Source organism: Phodopus roborovskii, unplaced genomic scaffold (genome assembly GCF_943737965.1).
Source record: "Phodopus roborovskii unplaced genomic scaffold, PHOROB, whole genome shotgun sequence".
NCBI lineage: Eukaryota > Metazoa > Chordata > Mammalia > Rodentia > Cricetidae > Phodopus > Phodopus roborovskii.
Window position 1 is genome coordinate 203,886 of NW_026125994.1, and position 18,393 is coordinate 222,278.

General features: G+C 39.4%; 1 protein-coding gene across 2 annotated transcripts in view; it reads right to left on the reverse strand.

Annotated features, from left to right (window-relative positions):
- Pcyt1b (phosphate cytidylyltransferase 1B, choline) overlaps positions 1-18,393 on the reverse strand; it is a 90,225-nt gene that overhangs the window by 52,625 nt on the left and 19,207 nt on the right. The window contains exon 1 of one of the 2 annotated variants that reach the window (XM_051179268.1): positions 9,592-9,860. The exons of the other annotated variant lie outside the window; for it this stretch is intronic. Coding sequence (XP_051035225.1) covers positions 9,592-9,708 — 117 coding nt within the window. The 5' untranslated portion in view covers positions 9,709-9,860. Of the gene's footprint in view, positions 1-9,591; positions 9,861-18,393 lie in introns of those variants that run through there. 2 annotated transcript variants of the gene reach the window in all.

Sequence of the window (18,393 nt, forward strand, 5' to 3'; positions counted from 1 at the left end):
GCCAAAATTAATGTATTTTATAGGGAAACAATGTAATTATTGATGAGGTGATTGTGGTGTCCTTGGACTCCTGATCTCCCACCTGTATGAGGAATATCATTCTGTCTTCCTTATGGGGATCTTCCTCTATTAGCCCTAAACTGTTCCTCCCAGGGTTCTGTCCTGGAAGATTGTGGGGGTGAAGAAGAGTAACCAGAATTCCTGTGGTGATAGGTAGATATTGGGCAGGATTAGATAGCCTTAGCAACAGCTCTTTTGTTTTCCCCTCTAAAAACCTGGGTATACAGGGTAGCCAGATCAAGTCATAGACTTTGCTATCATCCATCCCATGCCCCTCCCACTATGCCGACTTCTAACATCATTGGTGAGCCCTGTCTATCTTATCTTGTATTTTATGGAAAGAGGACTGTGTGGTACATATTCATGTCTGACTTGTGAAATTTAGCTACATTCTTGCTGGTAGTTGTCTGGTCTTCATTCTCATTGCCATATAGATATACTAGAACTTATTGAGCATCTGGGTAAAACAAATTAGGGTGTGTGTGTGTGTGTGTGTGTGTGTGTGTGTGTGTTTATATGTACAAATTTCTTTGGAGGGGAATTACTGGGTCAGAAGTCTTTGCTTTGAGACTGGGATGTAGCTCAGTGATAGACCACACGCCTAACATGAAAAGGCCAGAGTTCACTCTCCAACATTGCAAAAAATAGTATTTTCTTGAATTTCTAATTTTACTACAAAAGTCTAGATACCAAATTTGTTTTCCAGCTCTAGTCCTGAAAATTAAAAAATGTTTCATGGGAGGGTTAAATGCAGCATTCTTCAAACTACATCCACACACATACTGTTTCTGAATTCCCTTGGGGGCTTGAGCAGGTAACTCCATCACTCACTGGTTTTAGAAGTTGAATAGGTCTAATTTGAAATCTCTGTTTAATTGGTTAGTATCTAGTATTTTGGATTTTTTCTTGATTTTCTTATAATGTGGGGAATGGCAGTTCTTATTTCATGAGTCTGTGGCCTGTTTAAATGTGTTTAACACATATAGGGCATTCAACACAGTGCCCAATATAGTGTGACTATGAATGGCTGTGCCATTTCTCCATCACCTACAGAGAAAAATGAGTAAGACCTCCAGCCTGAATCCAGTATAGAAAAATTACCTTATAACTAAACAATTTGGAGCTATAATACAATTTATTATTATGTGACTGTGCCTACAGTCACTATTAGGCAGACTAGAGATGAAGCATAGAAACCTGTGTGTCCTAGGAATGGGCTTTCAATTTTATTCATTTGGCAATAAGCTCTACACATCGTTCACGATGTTTCTATTAACCTATTATTGCTGTTGTTATTTTTCTTAAATGCCCATTTAAATAAGCCTCAGCGTCCTTTTACACTGATGTCAGGTTCAGCATGCATGAATTACGGAGTGGAAAACAAAAACACCAAGTCAAAGACTTTGGCTGGAGGGAGGAGATTATATGAAAATGAATCCTGCTCAATAGGCTAGCCCTATGTGGCCCTGCACATTATTACACAGGCTTACACTACCAGGGCTCAATGCTTTATTTTCTAATCACTGTGTTTTCAAGTCTGCCTTCAAGATCATTGAGTGCTAAACTGTCTTTCCCCAAGCAGGGTCAGTTTCTCTAGCCTCCCTTATAACCCAGTTCATGCTGGGATAAAGAGGAAGGTAGGAATGTTAAAACAATAATACTATGGTCTGAGGCCAGCAACTGGGTAATCAGACCCTAGCAAGGTAGATGCTGTTACCTGGGAGATTATTGGAAGAAAATAGGCCTGGCTTGCAATGTCTTAGTTCATTCCTACCTTCCTTCTTTTCTCCTTTTCATCCTGCCTTTGTAATCCCATGGAATAATTTTTTCTATGTTTATTTCCCTAAGAGTCACCGAGAATCTTTGTGCAAACATTAGCTAAAGACAGAGGAGCTTCAAGACTATTGCTTTTCCCATTGCTGGGTTTTAACCCCAAGCACTGAACTTAGATGGACAGCCTCTGTTAAGAAAACTCCTCTAATTCAATGTGATCCTGCCAAGCCTCAAAGAAAGCCAATGTTTGAAACTTCAGTATTATGAAACAGGTAAATTAGGAGGGTATTGTTCACATGAAGAGAAGATTCAACATAGCTTTCTTTAAACAATGAATAGAATATAACAAATACAATTTGGAATACATTCAATCTTTTGAGGAGGCATCTGAGACAAAAAGCAGAAGTCAGAAGTGGTTTATACAAGATTAATGTAAAATCTGAAAGTACTTTGTGAACATTTCTTACACATACTTAGCCAGTGTGTCTTACCATAGGATTATTCAACCAGTCTTACCATAGGATTATTCAACCTATTTTGGCCCCAAATGGATAAAATGAAACAGATATGAGGAATGGCAGAGCCTTGACTTTTGAGTCATCTGAGAGGAGGGAACCTTAATTGAGACAATGCCTCCAGAAGACTGGGCTGTGGGCAAGTCTGTGGGGTATTTTCTTGATTAATGTGGAGGGACCTAGTTTGTTTCCTTAATTAGTGATTGATGGGGGGAGGTTCATCTCATTTGTGAGTTGGAACACTCCTTGGTTAGTGGTCCTGGGTTCTACAAAAAAGCAAGCTAAGCAAGCTAACAAGCAGCACTCCTCCATAGCCTCTGCATCAGCTCCTGCCTCTAGGGTCCTGCTTTGGCTCGCCTCAACAGACTGTGGCTCAGGATATGTAAGTAAGCCAAATCAACCCTTTCCTCTGCAAGTTGCCTGTGGTCAAGGTGTTTCATCACAACAATAGTTACCCTAAGACAGATTCTTCGAGTTAGCCTTGTTACAGGGTTGTTTGGGGTGACTAATGATTGGTTTGGGTTGGATTTGCTTTTTTGTTGTTTTTGTTGTTGTTGTTGTTGTTGTTTTGTTTTTTCAAGACAGAGTTCTCTGTGTAGCCCTAGCTGTCCTGAAACTTACACTGTAGATCAGGTTGGCCTCAAACAGAGTTCTGACTGCCTCTGCCTCCCAAGTGCTGGGATTAAAGGTGTGTGCCATCATGCATGGCTGATTTTGTTTGTTTTATGTTGGGGTTTTTGTTGTTTTTGAAACAAAGTCTTGCTATATGATACAGATGAGCCACATACTTGTTAATATTCCCATCTCATAATTAGGGTTCCTATTGCTGTGATAAAACACCATGAGCAGGAATTGATGCAAAGACCATGGAGGAATGCTGCTTACTGGCTTGTTTAGCCTGCTTTCTTAGATAACCCAGAACTGCCAGCCCAGTGGTATCACCACACACTGTGAGCTACATCCCTCCCATATCAATCATCAATCAAGAAAGTGCACTACAGACTTGCCTATAGGCAAATCTTTGGTTATGTTTGTTTGTTTGTTTTGTTTTTGAGACACAGTCTCTCTATAACCCTGGCTGTCCTATAACTTCTAATGTAGACCAGGCTGGCCTCAAAAACAGAGATCCTCCTTCTTCTACCTCCCATGTGCTGGGGTTTAAAAGCATGTAACCGGGGAGGGGGGGTGTTAGAGAGATAGCTCAGCGGTTAAGAGTACTGGCTGCTCTTCCAGAGGTCCCGAGTTTAATACTCAGAACTCACATGGCAACTCACAACTGTCTGTAACTCTAGCTTCAGGAGTTCTGACATCTTCACACAGATATACATGTAGGCAAAATGTCAATGCACATAAAATAAAAATTAATTAAAAAAAAAAAAAAAGCATGTACCACCAAGCCCAGTCCAAGGCAAATTGTTTGGAGGCATTTCTCAACTAAGAGTCTCTTTTCCCAAATAATTCTAGCTTGTGTCAAGTTGGCATAAATCTAGCCAGGATGCCACCTTAGCCTCCAAGTGCTGGTATTAAGAAGTGAGTCACCCACCATTAATATTATCCTGAGGCATCTTTCCTGATAATTATGTCACTCCACTTCCTTCTATATCCAGAAGGTGACCCACTTTCACTGTCATCAATTTGATGTCCATCTCTTCTATGCAGTTTCTGCAATCTCTAACTTCAGTTTAAAAGTCTTCCCTGAGTTCTACAAACACTAACTAGATAATAGTAAATGGAAATCTCCATGGTGTCTTCCACATTACCCACATACTCTTTCTTCCTGATGCTCACTTGGAGTGATGGTACCCACTTGCTGGAGCTAGGAAAACTAGTCTTTCTTGACCCTGCCCCACTCTCAGACTAAATTATCAAGTCCTCATGCATTTGTCTCTTTAATATCTCTGAATTCTGTCCAGTTCTCTTTCCCTACTTAACCCATAACCTCAAACTCACTAACTCTCATCTAGACTAGTGCAATAACCTACTAACTGAAACAGAACAGATTAACATAGAAAATACAAGAGTGCAAAATGGGAGGTGGTGTTCACCTTTTGTTATGTCTACATGTATGTATGTGTGCATTAAACACTGAAGTTTCCTATTTTTTGGCCGTATTGACAGTTGGACCTAGGTCCTCATGGATGCTAGGCAAGTGTTCTATCAGTGAATTACAGTCCCAACCCTACACGAACTGTACACTATAAAAAGCACTTATTATTGTGTATCCTCAGCGCTTCATCATGAACTGGACTAGGCTAAAATGTGTCTGAGTTTCCTCTAAAGCCATATATGGCCACTGAGCACTTGAAACTATTTTCTGAATTGGGATGTATTTTAAGTGTAACGTATTACTGGATTTTAGACTTTGTATGACTAAAACAGTCGAAAATGGTTCAGTGGGTAAGAGTACTTGTCACCCAAGCCTGATGGCCTAGGTTCAGATCCCCAGAACACATGTGAATGCTAGATATGGTGACACACATCTATAATCACATGTGCCATCTCATGCCACTGCCACACAATCATGTACATTCATATCATATGCACACAAATATATAGAAATAATAATTTTATGTAAGTGGCATATTGACATAATTGTCATGATATGACATTCAATAATAAGATACATTGTTAAAATTGTTTTCACTTTTTAAACTGTGCTTCCTGGATAACTTTAAATTACATATATGGTTTGAGTTGTATTTCCATTGGATAGCACTGCTCTAAAGGCTAGAGTGTGTCACAACAGGTCTTTAAGAGATCGTAAAAAATGGACTGATCCTTAGTGTTTGTGTGTGTCTGCAAATGTTAGGGTACACATGTGTAGGTTTGTCCTCTCCAATTACCTTCCATGTTATATTTTGAGACAGAGTCTCTCACTGAATCTGAAAATCACCAATTCAGCTAGATTGGCTGGCCAGCAAGTCTGGGGGATCCTCCTGCCTCCACCTTCTCAGTGCCGAGATTATAGGTGTGTGCTACTAAGCCCAGCTTTTACATGGGTGCTAGGTATCAAATTCAGGTCTTCATGTTTGCAAAACAAGCTCTTTACCAATGGAGTCATTTCCCTAGGTCCAGGCTGATGCTTTTCTTGTCCCCAAATAGAATCAGAAAACAGAATCATTCCCTCAAATGCTGGGACTTTTCTTAACTTGGGGATAAGGTTAACAGAGTCTTCCCTGCTGGGAAGTTCTTCTGCTCAATGGATAAAATATGGCTTTTAAGAAAGCCCAATATATTAAATTCACACTTACAAAAAGGTTCTCTTAAGGGATTTCAGCATCCTGGCACACATCCACATACCAGACTACTGTCTTCTATTAGGTGGAAATGATCTTTAAAGGTGGGGGCTGTGGAGTCTTTTATTTCTCTCCACATTACCTGGTATATTGGTATATTTAGAAGTTGTCACCCCTTGGCTGGCTGTCAATCTACTTGGTACAGGTCTGAGTTTTCACTCAACTTTCTAAAGACCTGTATCATTTGGATGTTTAAATCATCCAAACTGTCTGAATGATGACCTATGCACCCTTGTGATTTCTATATGCCTAAACACCAAAATAAAGCAAATTACTGATCTTTTATTTGACTTAAGCTTTTGTCCCATAAGGAGTTTAGCATTAGACAAATGGGTGCTTGGAAGGTTAGTAAGAGGAATAAATTCATTGATTCCATGGGCAATACACCTGACTATTATCAATCTGTAAGAAATTGATGTTGCATTTGGACAAGGATCAGCAGGAAGATGTCTAACAATAACCTTGGGCAGAATTCCAATTGGCTATAAAAAATAACCAAGGAAGCTTATGTTCATTTATTTGCACCAATACAGCATCTTGCTTTTAAAATGCATGCTGCTCTAAGTGGCTAAACTGATGATGGTACTAGTAAAAGAAATATACTGATGGCTGGAAGTCCAGTCATCTTTTTGAGTACCAGTGACTAAGTACCTACATCCCAACTGACATAATGCACCTTCTGCAGTCTCTTGGCACTACTCCACATTGAAGTAAAACCCCAAACGAACTCCTGCTAACGCGGCATATTGAACCTGCCCTTTTTTATTTCCAAGGCGTTCTAAGTTGATCAGCACCACATTCATCTTCATGGAAGTGACTATTGTAGGCTGCTAGAATTACAGCTTCCTTCTGACGACAGAATGTACCCATAGAAGAACTTGACCAAGGTCATTAACTAAATCCTCAAGCAGACAGCTTTTAGGACAGCTGGTCCTTGTTAGGAAGGGTTTATAGAGCCCCTGCTGGTCCCGGAGGATTTGTCTAGGCATAGTCAGAGGCTGGGGAGATTTGAGGACAGTCCATGCCTGAAAGGAGTGCTCCTCCCTCAGGAGTTAGGTTTCCAAGGAGGGTTGTTACATCATATCACCCAAGGCCACTCAGTTTTTCTTCTTCACATCCAAGCTTCTGAATCACCTAGCATCGTATTTAACCAAGGAACATGAAGGAACAGAAAACTAGTCAAGAGTCAATATCTTAATGATGATAAGTTCCCAGAAGCATCTCCAAATGGATAGCATAGTAATAAAGGCAATAAGGGTATACTCCTAAAGTACAAACAAAACCATAAAAGTGAAATAATTGTCAATGGTTACTTTTACAGTTTCTTCAGCAGTGCTAGTTTATTTTATTTAGTCCTCTCCTTTTTAATTTTTATGCAATGCAGAATAAAGCAACTGGGAAGACTTCAGAAAAATTTTACCTGGAAGTTTGGTTCAATAACATCAATATCATTATAGACTTACATCTAAAATATAAATCGCTTTAAAGCCTTGTTTATTCATGAAATGTCAGCTTATGTCTTCCTTTCAATAACTGGGAGAAAAGACCTGATATCTGAAGGGGAATTTGAATATGGAGTTTTATTCAAATTTTATTTCAAATCGTTCATGAACTTTCAGAAGTTACTTATGCAACTCAAAATCCATGCACTGTTGATGGCTGTATCATGAGTGACCCACATATGATTAGGGGTGATTAGCTTGGGTGAATGGAAAAACACAGTCTTTATAGCATTTGAATGATAGAATTATTAGCCATGTTCCATGATCAACAGAAAGAACTAAAAAACACTGAGTGGTAATTGGTAATTTCACATTTCCTGTGCCACTCCTCTTCATCAAAAAACAAAAACACCAAAACCAAAAAACAGAACAAAACAATGAGAACAACAACCTTCATTAAGTAGTTAGTGTATGCCTTAGTTACTGAAGTAAAATCCCACTCAATGAAAGTTAGCTTTGATAATTAAGTCAAACTTTAAAACATAACCAGCTAGCTCTAAAGCGATACAAGTTTGCTCCTAAAAAAAAAAAAAAAAAACTTCATAAAATTCAGTATAAGCTGGTATTTAAACATCCAATTTCAGCAACCCATGGAAACTTTTTTTTTAATTGAAGTTGATCAAAACAGATATTTCAACAGTTCACTTTTGGTACATACCTCTCATACCTCTTCTGTGCTTGTATCACCACCCCCCTCCAAAAAGATAGAAGAGACTATATCTCCCTCAAAAAGTATGTTCTATAGGAATGCGCTTGTACTTTTCAGGTATATTGTTCTGGGCTTAGTGCCTAGCTATGACCCTTTGTCATGTCAAAGGGAAGTTATTTATTGTCTCTGAATGTGAAGGTGTGGCACCTGAGAGAAGCTGTCAAAACTGAAAGCAAAAAAGCAAACTGAACTTGATTATCAGTGCACACCTCTCTCAGGCCAACAAACCAAGGAGCATAGTAGCTAAATATGAAAGGGGAAAAAAGTAATAAAACGGGGACTGGACACTGATCTTTCTCTCCACTGCCCTCTCTTTGTCCAAAAATATATGGTTTCAAATTTGTATATTGCACTTACTGGGAGATTTTGTAACACACCTTTAGTGTTCAATTTGTTCCCGCTGCTAAGTGTGAATTGTTTAAAGGTTGAGAGGAATCCTTTAGTAACCAACTTATCAGAACAATCGACCTAAGTGCACAGATGCTGCATGAAGTCACTGGATAAAGGGGTACGAAGAGTTAATATTAAACTACCCTAAAAACATGCTTTAAAGCTTAGAAACTGCTCTAATATAACTTCCCCTCTTTTTCTGATTTCAGAAAGTTGACCCAAGCTTGCCTTCAAACCCTTATTAAGAAATAACATTTCCATGTGGACTAGCATTGAAATCTGTAAGATAATGTGGGGGCTCACAGAAAATTCTACACCAAAAAAAAAAAATCTCTTTAGTGTCAAACTCCACAGCCAATCCAAACACTACATTTTGATTTGGGAAAATCACCATAGAAAGGATAACTCCATTGTGTGTTCTGAATTTGGGAGTTTAAAGAGCAGTTTCCCCAAGTTCTATAGGATCAAAGCCACAGTCAACCCATAACCCATTTGACATGCTTTTAATACCTTGAGACTACTTTGCTGAAGTGTTTGTGAAGAAACTTCCTCATTTATCTAAGGGATCAATGGAGCTGCAGTTACTGAGAAGGAAGCTCCAATACCCTGTTTCCATACTTTCATTCTTAAAGGCACACATCCCCATTCTAAATAAATGTAGCGTCTCCAGGTTGCTATTGCCTGATTGGAAACCTCCAGTACCCACCGGAAAGGTTCACTCTTCATTTTAAATGCACATTATTTTTATATGCATCCGAGAGAGACTATTTATTTTGAAAATATCAAAGGAATGAGGGAGTTTTGCTTCCATGTCCTTTTTGTTTTGTTCAAAACAGGCATTAGATATAAAAAAGAAAAAGAAAGGAAGAAAGAAAAGAAAAGAAAGAAAAAAAGCAGGTTGAGGACAGATCATTCGGAGCTAGAATTTAGAACTTCACCAGGGAAGCAGTCCAAGGTTTGTGAAGAAGAAAACCATTTTAAAAACTGTACTGTAGCATTTTTACCTCTAGATGACAATGCACCTAAAAGGGGGGGAAAAGATCATTGTTTTCTCCTCCCAAATCACAAAAACACACCATATCCCGAGAAGCCCGTTTCCTACCCAGCCAATACAATAATGCTTTGTAAGCTGAGAACTGTGTCCGGTATAGGAGCTAAGTATAAACAGCTGAGAAGGATTAGGCTGCCGCTCCATTCTCATTTACATGAAAATTCTGAAAGCATCGTTTTTTGCTTTTTGTTTTTCTTTTCTTTTTTTTTTTTTTTTTCCTAGCCGGCTGCGGGCACAGAAGGAACTCTTTTGTGCCATAGCCACGCATACATTTCCATCCTTTGTCTTTACTTACCAGTCGAGGCTGTGGGCATGTGTGCTCTATTTCCTCCATGGTTTCTGAGGGAGGCTCATTGGAAAGGGATTTTGGGATACCTGTTTCTGACTCAGCATCAGTGGTAAGTACTGGCATGGCCAGTGAATGCTCCCTCCAGCTCTACACCCTCTGGGAGTCTCCTCCCAGGCAGAGAATGTTTTCTTTGTCACGTATTTTTCTCTTCTCTACCCATCCCCCTTCTGTTTCCCTTCTTTTTGTCTTCCCTAGGGGGAAGTAAAAAGGTTACCCCCCCCTACATGCACACACACACACACACACACACACACACACACACACACACACACACACACACACACAACCACCACAACCACCCCTTTCTTTTTCGGAGAAGCCCAAAGGCAGGGCCTCAGTTTATCACTATAACAACCAGACAGCACTGGAGCTTCTGGTGCGGATACAGTATCCTCATTTGCATGGAGCGCGCTGGTTGGTTACTGTCATCATAGTACCACTCCACCTGGGAGCGGCCAGGGCCCATTGGCTGGCCTGCTATACCCACGGGGCCTGAACTTGCTGCTTTTGTTTTTTGTTTTTTTAGGGGGGTTGTTTGTTTGTTTTGTTTTGTTTTGTTTTATTTAATTCACTTGTGAAGGTCTCCGTCAGCCCCTGGTAAGGACTCCCTGCACTTCCTAGATAAGATAAAGCTGTTTCCTGACGTGCCCCAGACGCCTCGCAAAAAAAAGCATAGCTTTAGAGGACCATGTCCCTGGCATGAGTGTATGATGCAGTTGTAGTCAAAATATTTACTAAATAGGAGTCATTCAGAAGACGGAGCCACTTCAAAGCCCCAAATCACTGGGCCAATTGCCAGCTGCCTCTGAGAGCTTCTCAGGGAATTCACTGAGGCACCTGAGTGTTCACCTACTGGACTACATAAAACAGGAATGCTGGCAGATGCCTAAGGGCCATTGTAACCCTGGAGTCTATCCCTAGGGCTGCTACAAGAGTAACTATGAAGGAGGTAGGTCGTTATTTGACATCCTGCGTATCAAGTCTGACTGCCTTCTCTTCCTCCCCCAGCCAGTTTTTCCCTCTTAGTCCTGCTGTCATTTGTTCTTCAGTACATTTATCCCTATAGTTAGGACCTATACTCTGATTTTATCAGTTCCAAGCTGCTAAGCACACTGCTCTCATCCAAGTACCTATGGCAATCTGAGAAAAACCACAGAATGGCTTGCATTAGTGTTTACATTGTCCCAGAACATCACTTTAAGAGGGGCATTCTGAAGACACATGTTCAAAGGAAAGAGCTTGTAAAGGTATTTGTTCTAGTGAAAGGCCATGTCTAATATTAGTAAGAAATAAAATCACTAGTATTTATTAAGCACAGGTGCAGTGCCAAGTACTTTACTTAGATCTTCCTTAATCTTTATAAGAACACAAAGCAGAGCCTATTATTAACTCCATTTTATAAGTAAGGAAATTGCAACTTAGAGTAATTGCTTAGGGTCTCAAAGTTCATAAGCAATGGAGCTGACTTTTGAAGAATGCAGGGTGGGGAACAGAGATGCAGCAAGTATAGCAGAAAAGGAACTAAGGAAGAATCCACTTAAGACAAGTCTTGTGCTTTTGAAACTTTCATTTTTGTCTCTAACCATGATTTTTATCCAAATGTAGTCTGAGACCAGTAGTCATAATATCAGAATGTTTTAGAAATGAAAATTATTAGTCCCATGACAGATCCAAAACCAAATTTTGTAGGTTTGAGATGGAGCCTGCATTTGCATTTTAATGAGTTTCTAGATAATTCTAATGCCAAAAGTATAGAGACAATAATTTGAGAAGTAGTACTTCAAAGGATGGACTAAAAATACCCAGTACTTGGGATGCAGAGGCAGGAGGATCTCTTGAGTTCGAGGTCAGCCTGGTCCACAGATCAAGTTCCCAGACAGCAGGACTACACAGAGAAACCCTGTCTCCAAAACAAATAAAAGAATAAAAAAACAGAAAACAAACAAAAGACTAGTCCTATCTTCTTCATAGAATTTAGGAGGATCAAATGGATACATTATTACCCTCCATGAATTCGAATGTGCAAGGAAAGAGACACTGTTTTTATTACTCCTCAAATAAACAAAGGGTGAGTCTTTTAAAAGAAGTGGATATTACAACCAAGTATTACTTAAGTTGACCATTAAGAAGCTGTTAATTTAAGCCTGTGTGGTAACATATGCCTTTAAGTCCCAGCACTCAAGAGGTAGAGGCAGGCAGATCTCTGACTTTGAAGCCAGTCTGGTCTACAGAGTAAGTTCCAAGACAGCCATGATTACACAGAGAAATCCTGTCTCCAAAAACCAAAACAAAACAAAAACCTGGCCATTTAAGTCAGGATAGCATCACTTGACAGTATATTACCTATGCTTAAGAGAACTCTAAGGACTAGAAAGATGGCTCAGTGGTCAAGAACACATACTGCTTGCTACTCTTGTAGAGGACTTGAGTTCAGTTGCCAGCACCCATATTGGATAGGAAGATCCAATGCCTCTGACAGCTACAAGCACCAACATTCACATACATATATTACCTCCTCCTCAGACACATGTACACATACATAATTTTTTTTAAAAAAAATCTTTGAGTAAAAGGGAACTCCAGTGATGCAAAACCCCCAACAACTATTGAGTCATTTCAAGAGGGGCCCTTTCCTTCCTAGTCTAACTGCCCTTCTAGAAGCACAAAATACCTCAAGCTACAGGTTTCACTCTACCTAGGTGGTCAGTGTGTAAGAAACAAACCCTGTACTATATTTTAAGAGAAAAATCATTTTCTTGTAAGTAACTCACAAATAAAAACATCATACAACTAGATTAAGGTAGCCACTTAACCAGTCCCAAACATCTCAATGAACTTTTTCTATACAGTTAGAATAGACATTCTGAAAACCTGAGTCTTCCTTCACATAGGTGTTTACACTTTCATTCTTATCCAAAAGCCCCTTTCCACCTATGGTGGATGATATGAGAGTGCTATTGTCATTCTTACTCTTGATATTTGCCATCTGGATTTTTTTCTTTTTCTTTTTCTTTTCTTTTTGGCCTTATGGAAGTGTTTCTCAAAGTGTTGTGTCCTGAGGAGAAGAAGCATCAATCCTAGCAATCCATCAGACATTCTCACCCATCTCAGACCTACTGAGTAGGAAACTGAGGTAGTGGAGGCCAGGAACCTGGCTTTTAAGAGAAAGCCCTGCTTTAGTAGGTGTTGTAATATATGTTAAAGTTTAGAAACATTGAACGACAGTCACATGTTCACACTGGAAAGCACCTAACTCCCAGGGCATTCTGGGTCACTGAGCTACTGATATGGTTCTTAACTGATCCTTTAATTCTGTCTTTACAATAGGAGGCTCAATGGAGGGTAGGAAGTTTGCTTGCTTAGTTAGCTTAGTTCTGATGTCTAGCTTGTTCCTGAAGCCCTCTTGACCCAGAGCCTGGACCACATCCTTGTACCCCCAGCCTATTATATCTCAAAATGGGCAGATACCTCCCCTCTCCTGTACTTCTTTCCCTATCCCAGCAAACCAAAAGGCTGCCTCTCCACAAGATGCCGCTCTTCACTGAGTCACCTGTGTCAGACTCTTACTCATTCTAAGTTTAGGCTTCTAGTTGCCCTGGAAGTCAGCTGTATAACCATAGCCATGACTACTAATATATTCCAGCTTTATCCAGCCCCTTTCCCCACAACTGACATTATAAGCATGTGCTACCATAAGCGGCTACACTACTCTTGTAATTGGGGAAAAGAACATTACCCTCCTTCTACAAGGTATCAAGAGCTAGGGGTGAGGCAGGACTGGTTAGCACAAGTACAACTAGAAAGGCATGTAGATCTCAGTGCAAAGAAATAAGAAAGCTGAAGTAAGGAATAAGGGTGTGGCTTGCTATCTGTAATTATCAGAGACAGAAGAAGCATACTGGGCCAAGTTGTTTAGAAACCTGTCCCTGAGGCACACCTAGATTCTATAACCTCTCCCTCTGTTGTTGAATTTCATTTGAGTCACATCCCCAGTTGTTCCTCTGTGGCTCAGGGTTAAAGGCTAAAATCCCTGACAATCTGGAGAAAACCAACCATATTAAGTAATGAAACCTATGCACAAATCCTTTTCATCTACTCCAGAAAGATTGTGGTAATAAACAATATTTCATAATGGAAAGCATTTCACTCTTTTTGTAGTGCTCTCAGTCATTACATGATATCAGTGTAGCAGAAAATTTAATATTGAAAATGCTCAAATGATTCAGAATGATTAGGTGATTTGGCCAGCATTACATAGTGAATACATAGATTTCTTGAATCAGAGTTGATCTTTCTTTTCCACTAAGCTATACTGGTTCACTGTCCAATATAACTAGATTTACTTTGTTAACAAAATTAGTGGGTGATTCTGGCATATCTCTTCATCCATTGTATCCTTTATTCCTTTTCCATTGTAGTCATGAAGCATGCAGCAGTCTTCACTTTGAATGATATAGTTCATTTCAAATCTGCACAGCCATGAATCTGAACTTATTCACATTTACTCATAACAGAAAAATCAAACATTTTGGTTAAAAACAAGACAAGGTAAAAACAAAGGCTGTGATCCATAAAGGCCACTGGGGCAGGAGACATAACAGAACTTCAAAACTTTTTTTTTTTTAAGAAAAAAAGTTCAAGAAGATAGAATTAAAGTGCTTTGTTTCATTCTTAAAATGCTTTTTCTTCTTTTTCAATTTCCACAGTAACCAAGAAAAAGTTAGCCTTCACTCATTTGTTTGACCAAAATATACTGATTCTGAACACAGTTTTGTGGCACTAAGGAGCAACTGCATAAACCCAAGCATCAGACCTACCATACAGTGAAAATGTGCCTAACTGACTCTGATATAACATCTTATATTGAAAATGAGCAGGCAGGCCAGCTGCCTTGATAAGTAAAGGCACCACCAAGCTTGCTAACCTGAATTTGATTCATGGTCCCCATGATTCAAGATGTCCTCTGACTTCCACACACATGCTGTGGCATGTGAGTAGCAGACAGACACATGTGCACACACATACACACCACATTAATAAATATAATTTAAAAACTTAAAAAAAAACAATCATTTGACTCTCCAAGTTCTTAGCACCAAAAGGGACAGACAGCAGAGCAGGCTGTACCTGTGTTTCAGAAAGTCTTGAAAAGAAATACAGTTTTTCTCCAAATACAATGAATTTATCTAAATACTGATAATTAAACTCAGTAGAAGTATGATATATTTTGTTTTGCTGTTGTACACTAGATATAATAGGTATTTGGGGCAGAAATTAGAGTTGCCATTAGCTGTAAAAAAATCATTCTTACTGACATTAGCAGCTGTGTAGTCAGTAAAGAATTATTGTTGCTATCACTTGGTGGTATTTATAAACACTTTTATATTCTAAGTGCTTTACAATCACTTATTGTCTAATTAATATCTAATCATCTGTTTACAAGTAATAATCACACATGTAGAGCAGTTTAATCAGAACTGCAAGTGTTGCTGCCATCACACTCAGGATTCTCTGTAAATTTTGGTCCCTTCCTCATGGGATTTGAGTCTAACGTGACTAAAACTCATAATACTATAGACAAAAAAAATGGGTAAAATTCCTCACTTGGGTTTTAGCATACTTTAAATGTAAAATTTTTACATACTAAATTATCTGAGTGAATGTCAGTAGGTGTCTTTTTTAGGGTTTCTATTGCTGTGAAGAGACACAATGACAACTGCAACTCTTATAAAGGAAAACATTTAATTGGGATGGCTTGCTTACATTTCAAAGGTTCAGTCCATTATCATCATGGCAGGGCATGGCATTATGCAGGCAGACATCGTGCTGAAGATGCAGCTGAGAGTCCTATACATACTCCAGGCAATCAGAAATTATCTGAGACACTGGACAGGATCTTAAGCATATATGAGACCTCAAAGTCTGCCTCCCCAGTGACACTTGCTCCAACAAGACCATACCTACTCAAACAAGGTCATACTTCCTAATAGTGCCATTCCCTTTAGGGGGTATATTTTCTTTCAAACCACCACAATAGAAAAGTAAAACTTGAGTTTTCTACACTTAATAGCTTAATTTCATGCATCTATGAAATTTTTATTTGCTTAACCCACAAAATTGAATGGTAGTTTCAATAAACACGCAAAGCCAGACAGCTTTTTGCAACTTCTAGTCACGGTCACAGTTCCAGTGAAAATCAAATGTACCAAAAGTGCATGAAGGACCTCTGAGGTAGTTTAATCAGGTCCAAGTCTAGACAAAGCTACAACTGGTATGATAATGTGTGAATCTTCATTTGTCATCTTGAATGGTGTACTGCTTTCTCCCTTCACTACCACCACATGCTATTCTATATGCAACTATAGGAACCATGAGAGAATGGAAGTACATTAATGGTACCCATGTAATCTAGTTTTTTTGCATTCCAATGATTCTTCTTATAAGTAGAATCATTAGGTCAGAGATGTGTTTTTTGATATTGTTATCAAATTATCCCCCAATTTTTATTTCCTTACATCCACTTAAATAACTGTTTTCTTTGGTTAGAATCTGCCCTAGTCAGTTCTTTTCTTTTTGTTTGTTTGTTGTTTTATTGAGACAGGGTTTGTTTGTGTAGCCCTGACCATTCTGAAACTCATTCTGTAGACCAGGCTGGCCTCCAACTCTCAGAGATCTGCCTGCCTTTGCCTCCGAAGTGCTGAGATTAAAGGTGTGTGCCACCAACACCTGGCTTCTATTCTTTCTTAAAAGAAAAAGAAAAAAAAAAAGACAGTCATACTGTGCAGTTCAGGCATGAACTAACTAGCTTACAAATATCCTGACTCTACTTCCTGAGGTTTAGAATTACGGAAATGCCCTACCATGCTCAGACTCAGTTCACCAATACTGCAACATACACTGTAGAATCCTGAGGGTTTCCCCAGGAGTCATCAGAGTATGCTAGAAATAAGTTTGACAAGCAAATAAGCAAGCAAAATCAAAGCCAGGATAGATGCCTTCACTTACAAGTAGATTGTTATTATGATCTTTAGATTTTATACTAACAGATTTTTAAATGATCTGGTTTCCAATATGACTGTCTCAAAAATCTACACTCAAAATCTTTGAATGCCCACAGAGAGAGTTGGTTGAATCTTCTGTTAGTTTCCTATAACTGCTGTAACAATTTGTCACAAAGCTAATGGGTTTTTAACTATACAAATTTATTATCTTAAAGTTCTGGACCAAAGTCAGAAACTTAAAGTGAGTCTCCATGAATTAAAAATCAATGTGGCCACATGATTGCACTTCTGGAAGCTTGAAGGGATAATCTGCTTCCTTGCCTCTCTGACTTCTAGATGGTACACACCTGGAAGCTTGAAGGGATAATCTGCTTCCTTGCCTCTCTGACTTCTAGATGGTACACACATTACTTGGCCTGCTTTCTTCTGTGGGCAAGCCAGCAATCATATCATTGAAGCTTCTGCATCAATAATCTCATCTTCTAAATTTCTGGCCTCCTTCCTTCACTTAGGACTCCGGTGATGTCTTGGATCATCTGGATAATCCAGAGATACTCTTCCTACCTTGCAATCTTAAATCACATCTGTAGACACTCTTTTGCCATGTAGGGTAATGTAGTCCCAGCTTCTGAGGAATATGGCAGACATCTTTGGGAAGCCACTGTCCTGTTATTCTGCCTGCTGGATGTTCCTTAGCCGGAGCCAGAGCTGATACACCATATTGAGATATTCAGAAAAATATATTACTTGTAGTTTTAGTACTTAGTAATTATGAGACCCTACTCTGTGTCAAGTGCAAGCACTATACCCAGTTTGCAAATAACAAACAGTACTTGGAGACATAAAATGATTTCCCGAGGGTATCAGAGCTTGTGCAAAACTGGGTTCAAAATTGAGGGGCGTTGCACTTCACAGCCTCCATTCACCTCACACCGCTTCAATACCTCAGTGTTTGCAATGATCTGATCAGTTTATTCTCTTTGGATAGCCTTCTTATTAAAAGCTTTTCATTTAATTTGGATGACATTTAATGATACAAATTATCCAGATAAAGGCTTTTACTGAGCCCCATATATCTCTTATTTTTCTCAGTCAGAAGATGTCATTGTAGAACATCATCAGGAAGCACACATTGAAGATGATACCCTGGCTGGGGGTGCAGCTCTGTCTCAGTGGTGCAGCAATTGAAGGTGTGCTAGCCTCTGGGCTGTATCTGTAGCCAGAAAAGAAAAACTGTCTTCACATCTCCCACACGTCTTTCAGAAAGTGGCATTGCCATCACCACAACACAAGATACTCTGCACTATGAGCTGAAATGGATTCATTACGTCCTCTTCTCTGTGAGTGGCATGTAATCTCTACAAAGTAATAGCTGGTACTAGCAAAAAATTGTTTCCCAAGCCTGGCCAGTATACCAAATGCCTCGTTTTTGTTGTTTCTTTTTTCCTCTTTCTTTCTTTCTTTCCTTCTTTCATTCTTTCTTTCTTTCTTTCTCTCTCTCTCTCTCTCTCTCTCTCACCTCCCACTCTCTCTCTCTCCCTCTCTCTTCCCTTCTTCCTTCCTTTCTTTCTGGTGGGGGGGGTTGAGTTAGGTTTTTTTTTTTCTGTGTACCAGCTCTGTCTGTCCTTGAACTCACAGAGGTCCACCTGCTTCTTCCCCCGCCCCAAGCTTTGGGATTAAAGGTGTGCACTGCCACTGCCCACCAAATGCCCTGTTGAAAAAAAAGAGACTAACATTTTAAGGTCTT